Genomic DNA, 15,435 nt, shown 5'->3' on the forward strand with positions numbered 1-15,435 from the left:
CTTTCGCCTGCTTGTTGTCATCCTATTTCTTCAAGGTGACAGAGGACACCTTTACTCTGATTTCCTAAGCTGGCCCCACAAATACTTGAAAAGGGCAACGTGCCCTGATTCTTCTTATCTTCATATGAAACATCACCAGTTAATTCAACATTTGTTCTCAGCACAGTTTTTGATTTCTTCAGCGTCTGTTTCCTTCCTCGCAACTCAGTAATCAGGTGTGATCTGACCAAGTGAAGTGGGACATTCACCTTCCTTCTTCTAGATGGTCCACTTCAACCTAAGATCAGAGTTTCTTTTCTAAAGGTCTCCTCACACTGTTAACTGCCACTCACTATGCCTCTTCTATCCACTACTCTAAGGCCTCCTTGTTAAGGTTTATTAAAATTCCCAGATATTTGTTGAATGAAGAATGAATAAATGAATGTGTGGATAGATGGATGGATGGATAAGAGTGAAGCCAAGAAAGATAGCACTGTGCTTTTACTATTCAGGGGCTTCAATATCAACAGAGGAGACTGAGGAAATGAAAATGTCAATCCTTATTACTGAAAGTTTGGGAGACCCTGAAAGGAAGAACACGTTAGAAAGTGAAGTTAAAACAGCAAGAACACACTTTGGAAATATAGCACTTCACCAAATCCAGTCAAGGCTTGTCATATGTGTTTTCATTTCCCATGAATTCTAACTTGCTACAAACTCACAATGATAAATGCCTTTAGATATCAAATATTTTCTAGACAAAAATATCAATTTCTCATCTCTGATTTGTGTGAAAACTTTGAGAAGTCTGGTGAAAATAGATGTTTATACATTAAATCAAACCACAAAAGTAAATATATCTTTAAAAGTGTTCTCTTTTCTTTGATTTCTTGTTCAAAGGTAATAATTTAATGGGTTAGTCAGTCCAAATGCACAGATATTTGAAAATGGCACTTAATTTTAAACTGTCTCATTATATTGCATAGGTTTTTTTGGTTTGTTTTTGTTTGGCAAAATGAATTTGTCTACTTAGTTAAATATTTGCTTATTAGATAAGTATAATCTCATGAACTTTGGAGCTACACTCATTGAAATTATTACATTCTTTTAGACTTAAAATTTATTCTACTTTTGAACAAAGGAATTATGAATGTAAATGGTCCATCTAAATTACATTGATTCTCTTTTAAGTAGAGACTTGTAATTAAGTGATTTTTCAGTGGCCCTTTAAAAATGTTTAGTTTGATGACTTTTTTTTTCAAGTGAAAAAAAATAATAATAATAAAAAATAAAAGATACATAAATCCCTGTGTTGATATAACATGAGAATCCAGGAGGAATCTATCAAACAGCACATATGTTATTTCTTTCATTTTCTTCTTTCAGATTTAGAAAAGAAGATCCGAGATTTGAATCTAAGTAAACAAGAAAAAGCTGATCAGCTGAAACAGTTGGAAGATCAGGTCATTGCCATTAAAGATGAAATTATTGAGCAAGAAAATAAATACGCTACCTGCTATAGTTAAGCAGAGTTAAGTGCTGAAGACTGTGCCTCCCTTACTGACTTCTGATGTGCAAACACGCAGGGCTGTGCTGAACTTGTGGAACACAAACCGCCCATCTCTTCTACCTTCCATTCCACACACCTTCTCCTTGCTGCAGATCAGCTCAGTGTGGCTGGAAGGCAGAACTGGGGTCAGGGAAGCACCACTTCAAATGTAGTAGAAAGAGGAAGGTAAAGAGATTGTCTCTGGTTTCAGAAATCTTTCCTCTTGCCTTCCTTTCCCATCATAACTTATAGAAGTACAAATTTGAATAATTATATTTACTGATACTCCCTTCAGTCAAATGAACATAAACATTTAAATATATCTTATATTAAGATGGACTAAATATGGATGGTATATACTAGAGTATCCTATTTTTATTTTTATTTGGATTTGCTTTTACTTGTAAAATTAGTATTCTGTTCAGAATAATATGCTTACAATTCAAAATGTAACTTACTTTCACACCCACTTCCCTACACACTCACTCTCTCAACCAGAGGGTTCTGTTTTCCCCAAATGGCATTAGAACAATATTCGAAAAGACCAATATTGAACTACTTCTCATAATTTGCCTGCAGGTACTTTTCTGTAAAATCTGCTACTTATTTAAAAACCTACCAATCAAGTTATTGTTTAGTATAAAAGATCAAATTGTCTCATTTCAAAATGAGTCTGTGACTTCACATTTAACTTGTTTTTCATGTATGTTACAGAATACAGCACACTGCTTCAGTTTGTGAAAGCTATCTTCAGAGGGGTTATTTTCAGGGAGTTTGGTCCCACATTTTAAAATAAGAAATAAACATTAATATTGATGTATGAAAGAGGGAAAGCAGCTGGAGTCATTTCTATTACGGAATGACTCAGAAGAAATAGATTTGAAAATTCAGCAAAGGAGCTTTGTTGAATTTTACATAAATTCCATATACATAAATATGGAATTCTTTAAAATATAGATTATTAAAGAAATTGCAGAATATATTTATGTGGAGATGCTGAAAAATAGAATGAAACTTTTCTATAGGAAGGACCATCCCAGAAATCTTTCTCAAAGTATACTATTGTAATGCCCACAATTTTAGCATTAAGACTTCTGGAAACCTCCATCAATGGTACACAAAATGTCCCAGATAGCTGAACAATACAGCTGTCACAAAGTCCAAGTGCTTTACTCCAAAGTAGAGGTTGGAACCCCACTCCAGCTTTCCCATCAGGCCACTGACCCTAAACTTTAATGTACAAATGATAGATTTAAATTTACATGTTTGGTTATCTGCTTTCAGTATCAACATCCAATTGTTTTTCCTTTTCAGTGGTCAAAGACTATAGGAGTTCCAGGCCAAGGGGTGTTGGAAGAGTTAAAGAGGGGAGGGTTTCTGTCAGCTAACAGGAAGGACTAACTGCTGGTCAGAACTGGAGGGGTGGCAGAGTGCCCAGCTATTAGAGCAAAGCAATGTGGAGAATTGAGTGAAAGGGCAAGATAACCCCCATCCCAGCAGCCCTGGAGCACTGCAGTTTGATGAGATTAGGAGGTATGGAATGTACTTTAGAAAGATTGTGGTTTAGAAAAATTATGGTTATGGTTTCTAAACTTTGATGTTCAAAATAATGTTTTGCTTATCTAAAAAAATGTACATGTGGGAAAAACCTCATCCCTTGGTAATATCTGATAAATCACTCTAACTTCTTTTACTTGCTGTATCAGTTGTTTAAGATGCGATGTCTCTTGTACATTGCAAAGTAATTTGACAATGTGTATCAACATCTGTCCTAAGATCCAGAAATTCCACTTTTGATCCTCTATATTAAAAAAAAAATCTTAAATATGAAATAAAAGCTTCATGGATAATCCATTGTCGTACTATTTATATTAAAAATGAGAAAGAATCTAAAGAACAAATTATTTAAAACAATGAAATATTATGATTTTTACCAGTCTGAGTTCTTGGCTACAAACACTGAAAAAAAATTTTAACTTATTAAGCGGAAAAGGAATTTATTGAAAGGATATCTGATAGTGCACAAAATTGAAGAAATGGCTGGAGCCAAGGTTACGCCTCAGTAACACTCATTTAAGATGCCAATGCTGGCCCTACTGAACTCCCTCCATCACCCCAGTAACTTCCTACCGTCCCTGCAACTTATGTCACTCCCTCATGACTCTGTCCCTGATTGAGTATCCAGTTAGCTGATACTCCTAGGCTGCCAGGGAATGAGAAGAGAAATGTCTGCCCCCTTTCTCTTTGGTAGTGGCATGGAGGTTTTGCCTCTACCTATCCTTGGAATTCCTCCAAGGTTGGTAGGATGTTTGGATGTCAGGCATCAAAAAATTACAAAATCTAATACAGTTTACCTCTTTGAATTCCTGATACAAATCATAATACATTCTTCATCCCTTTTCCTCAAAATGAAAAGAAATGCTTCCACCAAACACAGCAGTCACACAGGCAACTAAAAACATGCGCACCCTGTCTCCAAGGGAAGCCAATCCAAAGTCTCATCAGTCACTGATGGTGTTCAGTTCGGAGGCTGTGGTCTCCAGGTGAGCTCCGTTCCTTTTCCACTTTCCTTTCATCATATACTGACACAATCTAAATTGAAAATTAACCACCAATGTACACCAACTATAGAATAGTGGGCGAAGGGAAAGGAAATGGGTAAAAATATGTAAATGTGTACAAAACAAAGCAAGTATTGAAACAGATTGAGGCTGTGAACTTCATTTCTGCAACTGTTAAAGAGGCTATAGCCAGGATTTATGTTCTATCTTTACTACTCATTCCATGTTTCCCTCAGCAAACATCTCTTCATCATATAGGATAACCCAAACCTTCTTTCCTGAGATTGCTGAGCTTTTGAAGGTCTTGCATGTATAGGGGTGAGTGCCCTTACATTACATTTTCCCTTGGACCAGGTTAATCCTAGAAAAAAGAAGACTTCTGATACGATAAACAGTACTAGGACTGTTTAGATTCCAATCACATCCTCCCTGCTCCCACTGGGTACCAGCAGCCTTATTTCCCTTTAATTGAATTGATTACCTCCACCAAAATTATAATACTGCTTTTTTGCCTGTTTAACCGTTAGCAGGAGGAGCCTGAAATAGCTAAGTATTGATTACATATCCCAATCAATGGAACAACTATTGTGTCACCTAGTGAAAACATACTTCCCTAGAACCCAGAGCCCAAAGTCACAGGTACAGGAAGTAAAATTTTGCCTATGAGTTGCTGGGATATAATTGTGAGCAGAGTCATATGTTTCCACTCTTGGTGTATAGAGTCATGTATTCTGCCTTAGGATGTGGAAGGCATGGTCCTATCTCTCATCTGTTTTAGAAAGAAGGATTTGATGTGAGTAGCAGGAAAAAAAAAGTAATTGAATGAATTAAAGAATGCAAAAAATTAATTATAATTGTTCTAATCGTTTTCCAAACTTGAGTTGACTGAAACTACATCTACCCAGGACTGGCAGATCTGATGAGATGTGTGAGGGACCTATACAGAGAAATCTAGACTGAATTCTGAACCTCTTGGAGCAGGAGTGGAGTGTGGGGCAGGAGTGAGAGAGCCAAGGTTTGGGCCAAGAATAGTGACCAGGCCTGTAGACACTGAGGTTAAGACTGGCAAGGTTCGGTTATGGGGTAAGCCGGCAGGATGGAAGACAGTGGATGGGGAAGAAGGAGCAGGAAAACGGACAGTGATGGGGTAGGTCACAAGGGATGTGGGTAGGCCAGTGAATGTAAGGAAACCCTTTACCAAGGGCCAGGTACAAGCATATGAAAGCAGTTGGTCATGTTGGAAAATCAATATAAGGATCGAGAAACAAGTAATCATGAGGTAGAGGTAGCTGGTATGGTCCATTGAGGAGTCAATTCTATGCCTTCTCTCAGATTAGAAAGCAATGACAGGTGTGAGAAACAAGCACTATTCCTAACAAGGAATAAACGCTCACCCGATTGTGGAGAAGAAAAGAATTTATTCACGATCTTGCAAGAACAGGCACACAACCAAAATGTGGGGAGTTGGCGCCCAGAACAATAGACCCAGCACTATTTATGCCCCTATGCCTGACTGGCAAGTCCCTCCCATGTTTCTCCAATGGCTGGATACTCCAGAGGTTACATTCTATTCGACAGGCCTAACTAGCCCGGGCAAATTTGAAACATTCAAAATAAGTCTCCCCCACGAACTTGAAACTTTTGAAACAAGGAACATTTGGAACAAGTCTCCACCCCTGACTAATTGTTACGCCCAAGCCTCTATCCTTTGTTCTTTAACTGCAGAGCCAGTCTGAGCTAGTTTGGTAACAAGTTATGAAGCTATTTTAGGAAACTCTACCCCCAGGTCTCCAGTATGCAAGGATAGTGGGCGGATAAACAGGAGGACTGGCCACCGATTATAGCTTGGCTTCGTAACCCTCTGCCAACCCCCAGACTGCCCCCACCCTGTGTGAAAGCTAAACTTAATCTAGTTCTCACACAGTGAACAGCAGGCAACTCACAGCTAGCAGGTGAGCACAAGGAGGAAAAAGCACCTAAGTAGCAAAACACAAGAAAACTGAAACAGATCCTGGCAAGAAGTGAGCCTGATGGTGCTCAGGTTGGAAATTGCTGTCCAATGTCCATTCTCTTCTTCCCTTTTGCTAATAAAACTCCTCCATGTTTTAACCAGGCACATGGCTGCCCAGCTAGAGAGACTGTATTTCTTACTCCCCTTGCAGTTCAAATGTGGTTGGGCAACTAGGTTCCAGCCAAGAGGATGTAGGGAAAGCTGTTTGCCCTCTGTGGTAGACAGAATATGTCTCCCAAAATATGCCCATGTCCTAATCTCCAGAACCCGAGAATATGTTATGTTACATGGAAGAGAGGAATTAAGGTTATCGACCAGCTGATCTTAAGATGAGGAAATTATCACCCAGGTGGGCCCAATGAAGTCACAAGCGTCCTTAAAAGTGGAAGAGGGGTGTGGAAGAAAGAGTCAAAAACGGCAGCAGGAGAAGGACTTTGCTCTACATTGCTGGCATCTAAAGATGGAGGACAGGAGCCAGGAGCCAAAGAATATGTGTAGCCTCTAGAAGCTGGATGAGGCAGGAACCAGGTCTCCCCTAGAGCCTTCAGAACAGAACACAACCGTGTCAGCACTCGATTTTAGCTCAGTGAGACCCGTTTTGGACTCCTAACCTCCAGAACTGTAAGCTACTAAATTTGTGTTGTCTTAAGCCACTATGCTTGCGATAACTTGTTACAGCAGCTTTTGGGAAACTAATTTACTTGCCACTGGTGTGTGTGTGTGTGTGTGTGTGTGTGTTTTCCTATTCATTTGGGCCAAAATATAGTGAGACAAGGATAATACTGGTGAAACAAGAAGATAGAGGAAACTTATGTCCCTGGTTAACTGTACCAGTTAGGGTCCCAGCAGGAAACGGGGGACACAAGCTCGGTAATCTGCGGGAAGTTTAATGAGGTGTCTACTTACAAAGGCATGGGCAGGGTGTAGGAACACCATAAGGGATAGAAGCCAGCACCAGGTCGGGAGCCATCTCCACCCCTGGCCGTGAGGGATGCAGTCAAAGGGTAATGACTGATAACCGAAGACAGATTGTATAGGGAGGCAGCTCAATAGGAGCTTTGATCTTTGGTCAAGTGAGGCAGCCAGGCCACTATAAACCTGCAGAGAATTTTGAGGCATAAACATTCTGACATCACTCTCCTTTCCCAGTCTAACCTCTTGCTGGTGCTTCCCGTTGGCTAAACCAAGGGACCAGGCTGATGTTCGCATACAGATTAGCCTCCTGGGGCACAGAGGAGGGGCAAGTAGATCTGGAGAGGGACCTGGTGGATCAAAGCTGCCTGTCCCTCACTTACTGGGGTGCTTACCAACTTGGACTTGTACATGAAAGAAAAAGAAAGCTCTCATCTAAGTCACTATGATTTTGGTCTTTGTAAAGCAGCTGAATTAGCATCCTCACTAATATCCTTGGGGCACTAAGGGGATGCTAAGTCTTCTCCAGCCTGCTGCCACAGTGGGGCAGCATGGGGGCGGTAGACAAAGGGCCAGGTTCTTATTTGTCCTCCACATGACCTTGGGCAATTCACAGCCTCTCCAAATCTCTGATCCTTATTTCCTTCAGCTGTAAAACACCAACTAAATATACTGGGTGTGCCAGCTAGGTTTACCGAGCTAGTTCATGTGAAAGGGCTTTGAGAAGAGTGTAGATTTACAGAAATTCAAGACATTATGATTATTTTTACATTGTGTAAATTATCTGCATTTTTCTTCTGGGCCATTTGCTCCCACCTACCGAGGGCCATCTCTTTACCAAACCAAACCTTTCATTAAGGAAAGCTTCACTTTACCCTGAAGGCTTCTCTCTAGTTCGGCTCAAAGACCTTTTTCTGAAATACCCCCTTACGTTACCAGTTGGCTGATGTTTTGTCTTACCATATAGTAAGTTATAAGTTCCATGAGGACATCGGGCACTTATTCAGCCACTTTTGTCCTTTATAGAACTTAGCACCATGGTAAGCACTTTAAAAAAACATTTGTTCACTTAGTTTCATAAGTTGGCTCTAAATTGTCACAAGTCAGGATCAACTCAAAAGTTTTAACCATGATATGAAACTAGGTCACCACATTGTTTAGCCCCTCTAAAAAACTAATTGAGAGCAATTCAAAACTCCAATGTTTAGGGGGAAATGTGAAATGGGAGAAGAGGAATAGATGCATAAGACAAAAGATATTTTCCTCGTCTCCAGCATGCTCAATAACTAATATACTCTATAGCAGCTATTAAAAATCCTCTCCTCTCCCTTAACACTCCTCCTCCCCAAAAAATCCCTCAAACCAAGCTCACATAACTTTATTCTCTTGCTCTCCCATCCTCTTTCCTCTCACATCTGTTCTCTTTCCTTTGCATATAGTCCCTCTTCCCCTCCAACCCCCATAAGCTTGAGTATATAAGGCTCATGTTCTCCGAGTCACTTGGCCATAAATTAAGGTAAGCTGCTCCCAAATGAAGCTCGTGTCCTCACAGGCAGAAGACAGCCTTACTCCCCAGGCAGAGCTTACTGAGTCAGGGAAGATCCCTTTCTTCTCATTCAATTAGGATTTTCTAGAAAAAATAGGTAGCATTAAACATTAGCATAAAACATTGAAGGACTCATTTGAAACATATATATAAATGTAAGGCTTATAGATTTTATATAAGATTAAGATTATGTGTATATAAATATATCTATAATATAAATATAATATAAAATGTATATAAATATAATCTTTGGCAACTAAACAAGTTACAGCTTAAACCCTCCTGTGTGCACACCCCACTTTACAAACCCACTCTTCTTCCCCTTACCTCCCACCCCAAAACAAGCTTGAATAGAATATTTTCATTCCCTCCATGCTCCTGACCAAAAGTTGTCTCTCAGCCCTAATTCTGATGTGAAGAGCAGTGAAGAGTTTTGAAGAACTTTGGTGACCAGACTTCTCGCAGGCTTTCTCCTTTACAAGCTTTATGGCTTTCACAACTCCCTGCTTGCAATTTACTGGAATACAGTTCCCGGTTTGTCTCCTCACGTTTCCTGCCCTCAGTCCTCTGTTTCCTCTCTTCCCATGTGAGACAGCAAAAGAGTTGTGGGAGTTTTTTGTTTGTTTTTTTTAATCCCTCTCCCTCCAACATAAACGCCCTGAGGAGGACTTCTCTCAACACCTGCTCATCAGTCAGTACCTAACTTTCCTCTTCTGGAAAATAACTTGAACCCCATATAATCCTTAGCTTTATTCATTAAATGCTGAGATTGCCCATGATAAAAGACCCCCACTGGTCTAACAATCTGCCTCTGATTCAGTCTGCCAACAGAACAAACTTGGTTACACAAGCAAGACACACCAGAATTTATATTAAACATTTAATGACAACTGTACAGTCTTTAAACAGAGATGGACAGTGTTTTTTCCCTTCATATTTGCCTAGATTCTGACTTTAACAGTCAAATGTCTATCGTTCATAGCAATAGCCAACACAGTTGCCCACACAACCATAGTTAGCTTTGGTGACAGACACCAAGGCTAGGGAATAGATGGCAGGCTGCATTTTCTTATATTCACTAGGTGGCAGCATGTTAAACAGATTTATGTCAAAGGTCTTGCCAGTCATCCCAGTGTGGTACCAAGAATTAAAATCTAATCTTTAGGGGGGAATAATCTTTAGTACTATTATTCCTTACAGTGGAGACTTTAAAATATTTACAAAACATTCACATGCAAAAAAAAAAAAAAAAAAAAAAATCAACTAGTGAACTATTGCCTCTGAGAAAAGAGATAAAATGACTGATAGAAGTACTAGATACAGTTGGGTAAACATTTAGAGCAACTAAATGTGGGCATCACAGGGCTCTCTCATGTTTTCTCCCTAATGTTGCCTCCTGATTGCCTCCTCTTTGGGAAAGAGGCTTAAGAAATTCCAAAATTTCAAAAATGCAAGAGATGAGGAATTCCTAATCCCACCCCTTTACTTTCTAGAGAATGCTGACAGTGACTTAATCAGGCTCACACAGCTCAAAGGCAGAAATGCCAAGCTAGCTGTGATGACAAGTATCTCCATTGACAAGAATTCTACTGCATTAAACTCTTTAAAGATAATTTATTCTTTTAACTGGTCTTAGGCCTTATTTAAATGGACCTTCAAAGAGCAGATTACTTTCTTAAAGTGCCTAAGTGACTTCTTATATAAACGATCTAATTTACACACTAAATATTTTGAATGTGTTAAACTTTCACAGAAAGTCTGCTTGCAAGAAAACAAGGGCAAAGTAGCCAACCAAATAGAAATACTTTATTTTTGAGATGTTACTAAACAAAATGCATAATCCTCTAGGACTGCTATGCTTTTGAAGATAGTCAAGCAGATGGTGGCTGTTAAACACATTCAACACACTGAGCCCTCAACTTTCCATAGTTCTTAAAATCAAAAGATAGGGTGAGTCTTTAGATATTAAGCTTGTTTTATGTATTTACTCTACAAAATTTACTTGACTATGTAATAAAGTTGACTAAAGAAGTAACATTTGTTCGATATGATATACAACCAATTTCCAAGATGTTTGTAATTACAGAACAGCAATCCAGATTATCTCTGTAAAGTGGATATCTACTTTTAACTCGAATTTTTCTCTTGATTCTCATTTTGAGTCAATTAAAGGCATTCTCTTATTGTGAACTTTCTAGAAACAGTTAGAAATGAAAGTTAAATGGAGCCTGCAAATCTAGCAGCTAAACCAAAGTTTGAGAATTCCAGAGATCAGTACCATGGGAAGAAGTCAAAGCTTAGAAAAGCTGTATAAACATTCCATATCCAGTGATAAACATTTGGGGGTATTTATGACATTTAGGTTCAATTCACATTGATCATACTGCATTTGACTTCTAGGTAAGACAAAATATGAATAGAATGGATCAAATGTTCAGGATTAAGAGAACATTGCTTTCGTTTGGAAATAGGGAGTCTAAAAATTACTACAAATGTGAAGTAATCTACTTAAGTGTGTTAGTTTTTTTTTCTTTCTAAATTTCAGTTTCATTCAACTTTTTCAGGCAACCATTATACATTCTTTACAGAGGATGGATAGAAATGTATATATTAAATTTTCTGCTTAAACTCAATTTTCTTTCAACCTACTTTGGGAGGCAACTCTGACAGACAAAAAATTTGAAATATTTAAATGTTTAGACAAATATCTCTAAAACTGAACTCTCAACTCTGAACACAGCTTACCCTTTGATTGCAATGTAGGAATAAAGGAAGTAGTTAACAAAAACTGTTATATGTAACACTGCATTCAAACCTAAATGGCCTATAACACTTCCTACCCAACTCAAGCTACTATAAAGCGCCTACATATTTCAAGGGATACTGTCAAATTTGATCGGTGTTGTGTGCATGTGTGTGTGTGCACACAGATTTAGCTGGCCAGAAGGCATATTCTTTTCTCTGGGATGTGAACATTGCTTGAAACCTCCGTGTCAGTTGCAGAGTCTAGAAGTAAACTAAATATAAAGGGTCATTTTTGAAAAGACAACTACAGGAAATGTCCTTAATCTTGAAATATTTTGATAGAGCAAACATGCTCATTGTAGACACCATGAAATAAGAAAACAACTGTTAATATCTTGGAGCCATATATACAAAATTCCTGGGTGGCCCCCTTTTTAGTCTTCCAAGAATTATATAATGTACTTAATCTTTTCATAATAGGCACCCATTTCCCCCCATTTATATCATGGAAATGGGCCCCATCTTTTTAAGTGAAAGTTTAGCATTCCATTATATAGATTTAACAATTTAATCCCCTACTGATGGGCATTTAGATTATTTGCAGTTTTTCTCATTACAAACAATATTATAAGCTTCCATGTGCATCATTTGGCATGTTTTCTCAATTATTTTCTTAGGTTTAATTCCTAAATGTAGAATTGGAGCAAAAGTCTGGCACATTTTACATTCCAATGCATTCTTCAGATTTCCCTCCAGAAAAAGAGTTTATTTTCAGACACTAACCATCTATTTGACAAATGCTCACTGCACCCTTAGAATGTTCTCTGGGTTGTGCCGGGGATATGGCAGTGAGCAGTCCCTGCCCTCATGTTGCAACCTTTCTAAAACTAGCAAGATTCTTCCCATAGGTGTAGGTCCAAGTAGTATACATGAGTGGCAGGGTCAAGAGGTTTCACATGTGAAGTGCTATCAGAGCTGGCTTTTGAAATAAGTAAAACTTTACAAGGCAGAGGAGTTCTAGGCAGAAGGAACTGTATGAGCCAAAATACAGTTCAATAATGGTGAGTATGTTGAGGCTAGAGCATGGTGGTGGGGTGTAGGAAGGAAGTTAATAGGGTGATAGTGCAGACAAATATTGTTTGGGATACTCTAAGACACATGAACTCTGTATTGTTTCACAGACAAGAAAACTAGAGCACACAGAGGTGATGTGATTTACCATGGTCCCAATCTATTTTAAGAGCCTTCTAGTAAACCCAAAAGGAATGATAAATAGTGAATTTTAATTTCCCAGGCCTTTGAATTTGTATTTCAAAGTAAGAATCTGGACTTAGACAGCATTTATAGCTGGGTTTATGCAAAGAATAACATTTATTTATACTTCAAAACAGATCTTCAGTTTGAATTTGTTTTTCAAATACACCATTCATAGAAAAATATATTCTTGTTAAAAAAAAAAAAAGACAAAAGTCCTCTTTAACTTCCACTTTAACTTCAGTCCTTATATACATTATCACTCATTTGCTTTGCCTCCTTCAAGAACTGTCATTGTTTATTTAAATATATCTTTGTTAACAGAAGATACAAAACCATAATGGTCTTCCTTCATCTTAGAGTAACTCTTGTTGATGTTTACCAATAGTGTATATGTTTTTAAGACAACCCTGGCTTTCCCTAACTGTGGAGTATATACCTTTAGTACATAGTACAGGGCTTGACAAACAATGGAGAATCAAGAAATGTTTGCTAAAGAATATGAGATGCCGCTGTTGAAGTGTAAGGCGCTAATGAGAATGACAGGTGGTCTTGACAAAGTCAAAGGTCAATCCAACAGTGGCAATTCCACCACCTGGATTAAAAACCCCACTGGGTGGGTGACAGGATGGTCAGCCCTGTATTTCATTATTTCCAAATAGAATAAATTATTTCAGTGACTCTTAGATTCCTATTAGAGTGTAAGATAACTGTGGCACTTCACTAGGCATCCTTAAAAGAACAAAAGCATCTTACATCTGTCTGTCTGCCAGGACCTGGCTAAAAAACAGGACCTAATTCTGGAGTGAAACCTAGTGCCAACTTTTTTTCTGATGTGACAAATGCAGTCACTCGGCCCTGGGCGGGTTGGCCTTCATAAACCTGATTAGCAGCCTTGGCAGCGGCAAGCACAACAGCCAGAATGAAGTAAATGCTCTTTACAGAAGAGCAGGCTTATTCTTTCAGAGGAACTGCAGTTGTTAATTCATCTAGAAGGCCAAGGGCATGTGATTGGAGGAGATGAGGCAAGATGGCTGATACTGGAGAGCAGAAATGGCTTTACTAGCATTTCTATCACTTCTGAAATGTGCCCATATCAAAAAGCCTACCTTCCCAGGGTAAAAATACTAGGAACTGGGATCTGCTCCTAGTACAAGCCATGAGTAGTGGTGGGGTCTCTAGCTTTTTAAGTCCAGTTTCCTGGATCACCCTGGGTAATAATTAACCCAGAACTGTGGACACAGTCTAATCTATTCTTTTCCCACAAACTCATTACTTTGAGCCTCTGGTACAAAGATATTGCCTGAACGTGACTAGGTTCAAAACAGAGGTTAAACAAACTTTTTCCCCCGAGTCCCTACGATGTGCCAGGCGTGAGACTAGGAACTCCTGAAAGGGTGTGGTGAGGATTTCAGGGACTCGCTGGGAGCTGAACTTGGCCTTTCTAATGGAGGAGGAAGGAATCTGGATAAAAAGAGGAAAGGAAGAAAATCTTAAACTAAATAGTGGGATAAGGTCCTCTCCCCCACTTTTACTGAATTTCAGCATTCTTACAAAGCTGGGGAAAGTAAGTACTATCAGCTGAAGTGATTCTTTCAAAATCTTTAAAAGACAGTTTTAGGTGGATTGCTCTAAGAGATGGGCTGAGTTTAAGAAATATTTTTCTAAAACTTATCAACTGCTGATTGTCAGCTGCCTGTTCAGTTTGATATTGGTGTTTTCAAACCTGGTGACTCACATATCCATGAAGGTGAATGTATAATATGCCGAGAAAATGAAGCTTGGGTTCATGAGTAGTATTCAAGCCTTAAGGTATTTGACTACATTTAAGTTAATCCTGCTATGAATCTGAAACTTTCCGAGAGCTTACCGAAGGCTCTCTAGCCTTACCTCAGACATTAATCTCTCTCCTGTTCATTTTGAAAGTGCCAGGTTAGCAACCAGGTGCTAAAATACATAAACAAAGAATAAATAGTGAACCGAAAAACCCTGCCCCATTTACGGTGTTTCTATGGCATTCCTGTGAAAAATAGGACTTTAAAAAAAAAAAAAAAAAAAAAAGGTTAGTATTCATGGGCATAAATGGTAGAAACTATGTGCCACTCTACCTCCCACTGGATCCAAAGCATCTTGCCACCTTCTTGGGAGGTGAAATGCAATGGGCATGCTTTTTTTTTTTTTTTTTTTTTTTTTTTTTTAAAAAAAAGCAAGTAAAGAGCTTTGAGACCTTCTCATTCTTATTTTAGTGGTTATTTTTAAATGTTCAAATATAGATTTGAATACCCTTTCATCTATAGCTCTTTGGAGGTATTTAAGGGTAGATAGATGACCATTTTCAGGACAGTCTTGATGAAGACCTACCTGTATCAGTCAGGATAAGCTAGGTTATACCCTACCTTAAAACAAAAGCCTCCAAAATCTCAGGCTAAAAGCAACATATGTTGATATCTTTCTCATGCTATGTATCTGGAGAAAATTATTGGCTAAGGTAATGTTTCTGGTTTCAGGCATAGCTGGATCAAGATACTCGAAGGTCATCCTTCAGTATCTGCCTTTCTGCACCTCTCAATTCTGCTTTCCTGAGGATCAGCCCCAGTGTTGAGCAGCCTCCACCAATTCCAGGCTAATGTCCATGTAACTCTGAGTCCAGGGGTAAAACGTTTCTCTTCTAATAGTTTCCACAAATCTCAAAAGTCACCCTAATTGGAAAATTGGAGTCACACACTCATCCCTGAACCAAGGAGATGGAAGTGCACAGGTTAGAGTGGAGCTGATGGAGGGTTTAGCTCTATCCAAGTTATGTGGGCTGAAAAGAAGAAAATAGTTGTCCCCTTAAGGAAAATCCAGATGACGCTACCAGACGAGGGGGAATAGATGT

General features: G+C 38.8%; 1 protein-coding gene across 1 annotated transcript in view; it reads left to right on the forward strand.

Moving 5' to 3' along the window:
• The window catches only part of LAMB4 (laminin subunit beta 4), a 93,783-nt gene extending 92,100 nt beyond the window's left edge, over positions 1-1,683 (forward strand). The window contains 1 exon segment of the mRNA XM_037837461.1: positions 1,366-1,683. Within this exon segment, the coding sequence (XP_037693389.1) occupies positions 1,366-1,505 (140 nt within the window). The 3' untranslated portion in view covers positions 1,506-1,683.
• Positions 1,684-15,435: the final 13,752 nt, after the last annotated feature.

This window comes from Choloepus didactylus, chromosome 5 (genome assembly GCF_015220235.1).
Source record: "Choloepus didactylus isolate mChoDid1 chromosome 5, mChoDid1.pri, whole genome shotgun sequence".
NCBI classification, from domain to species: domain Eukaryota; kingdom Metazoa; phylum Chordata; class Mammalia; order Pilosa; family Megalonychidae; genus Choloepus; species Choloepus didactylus.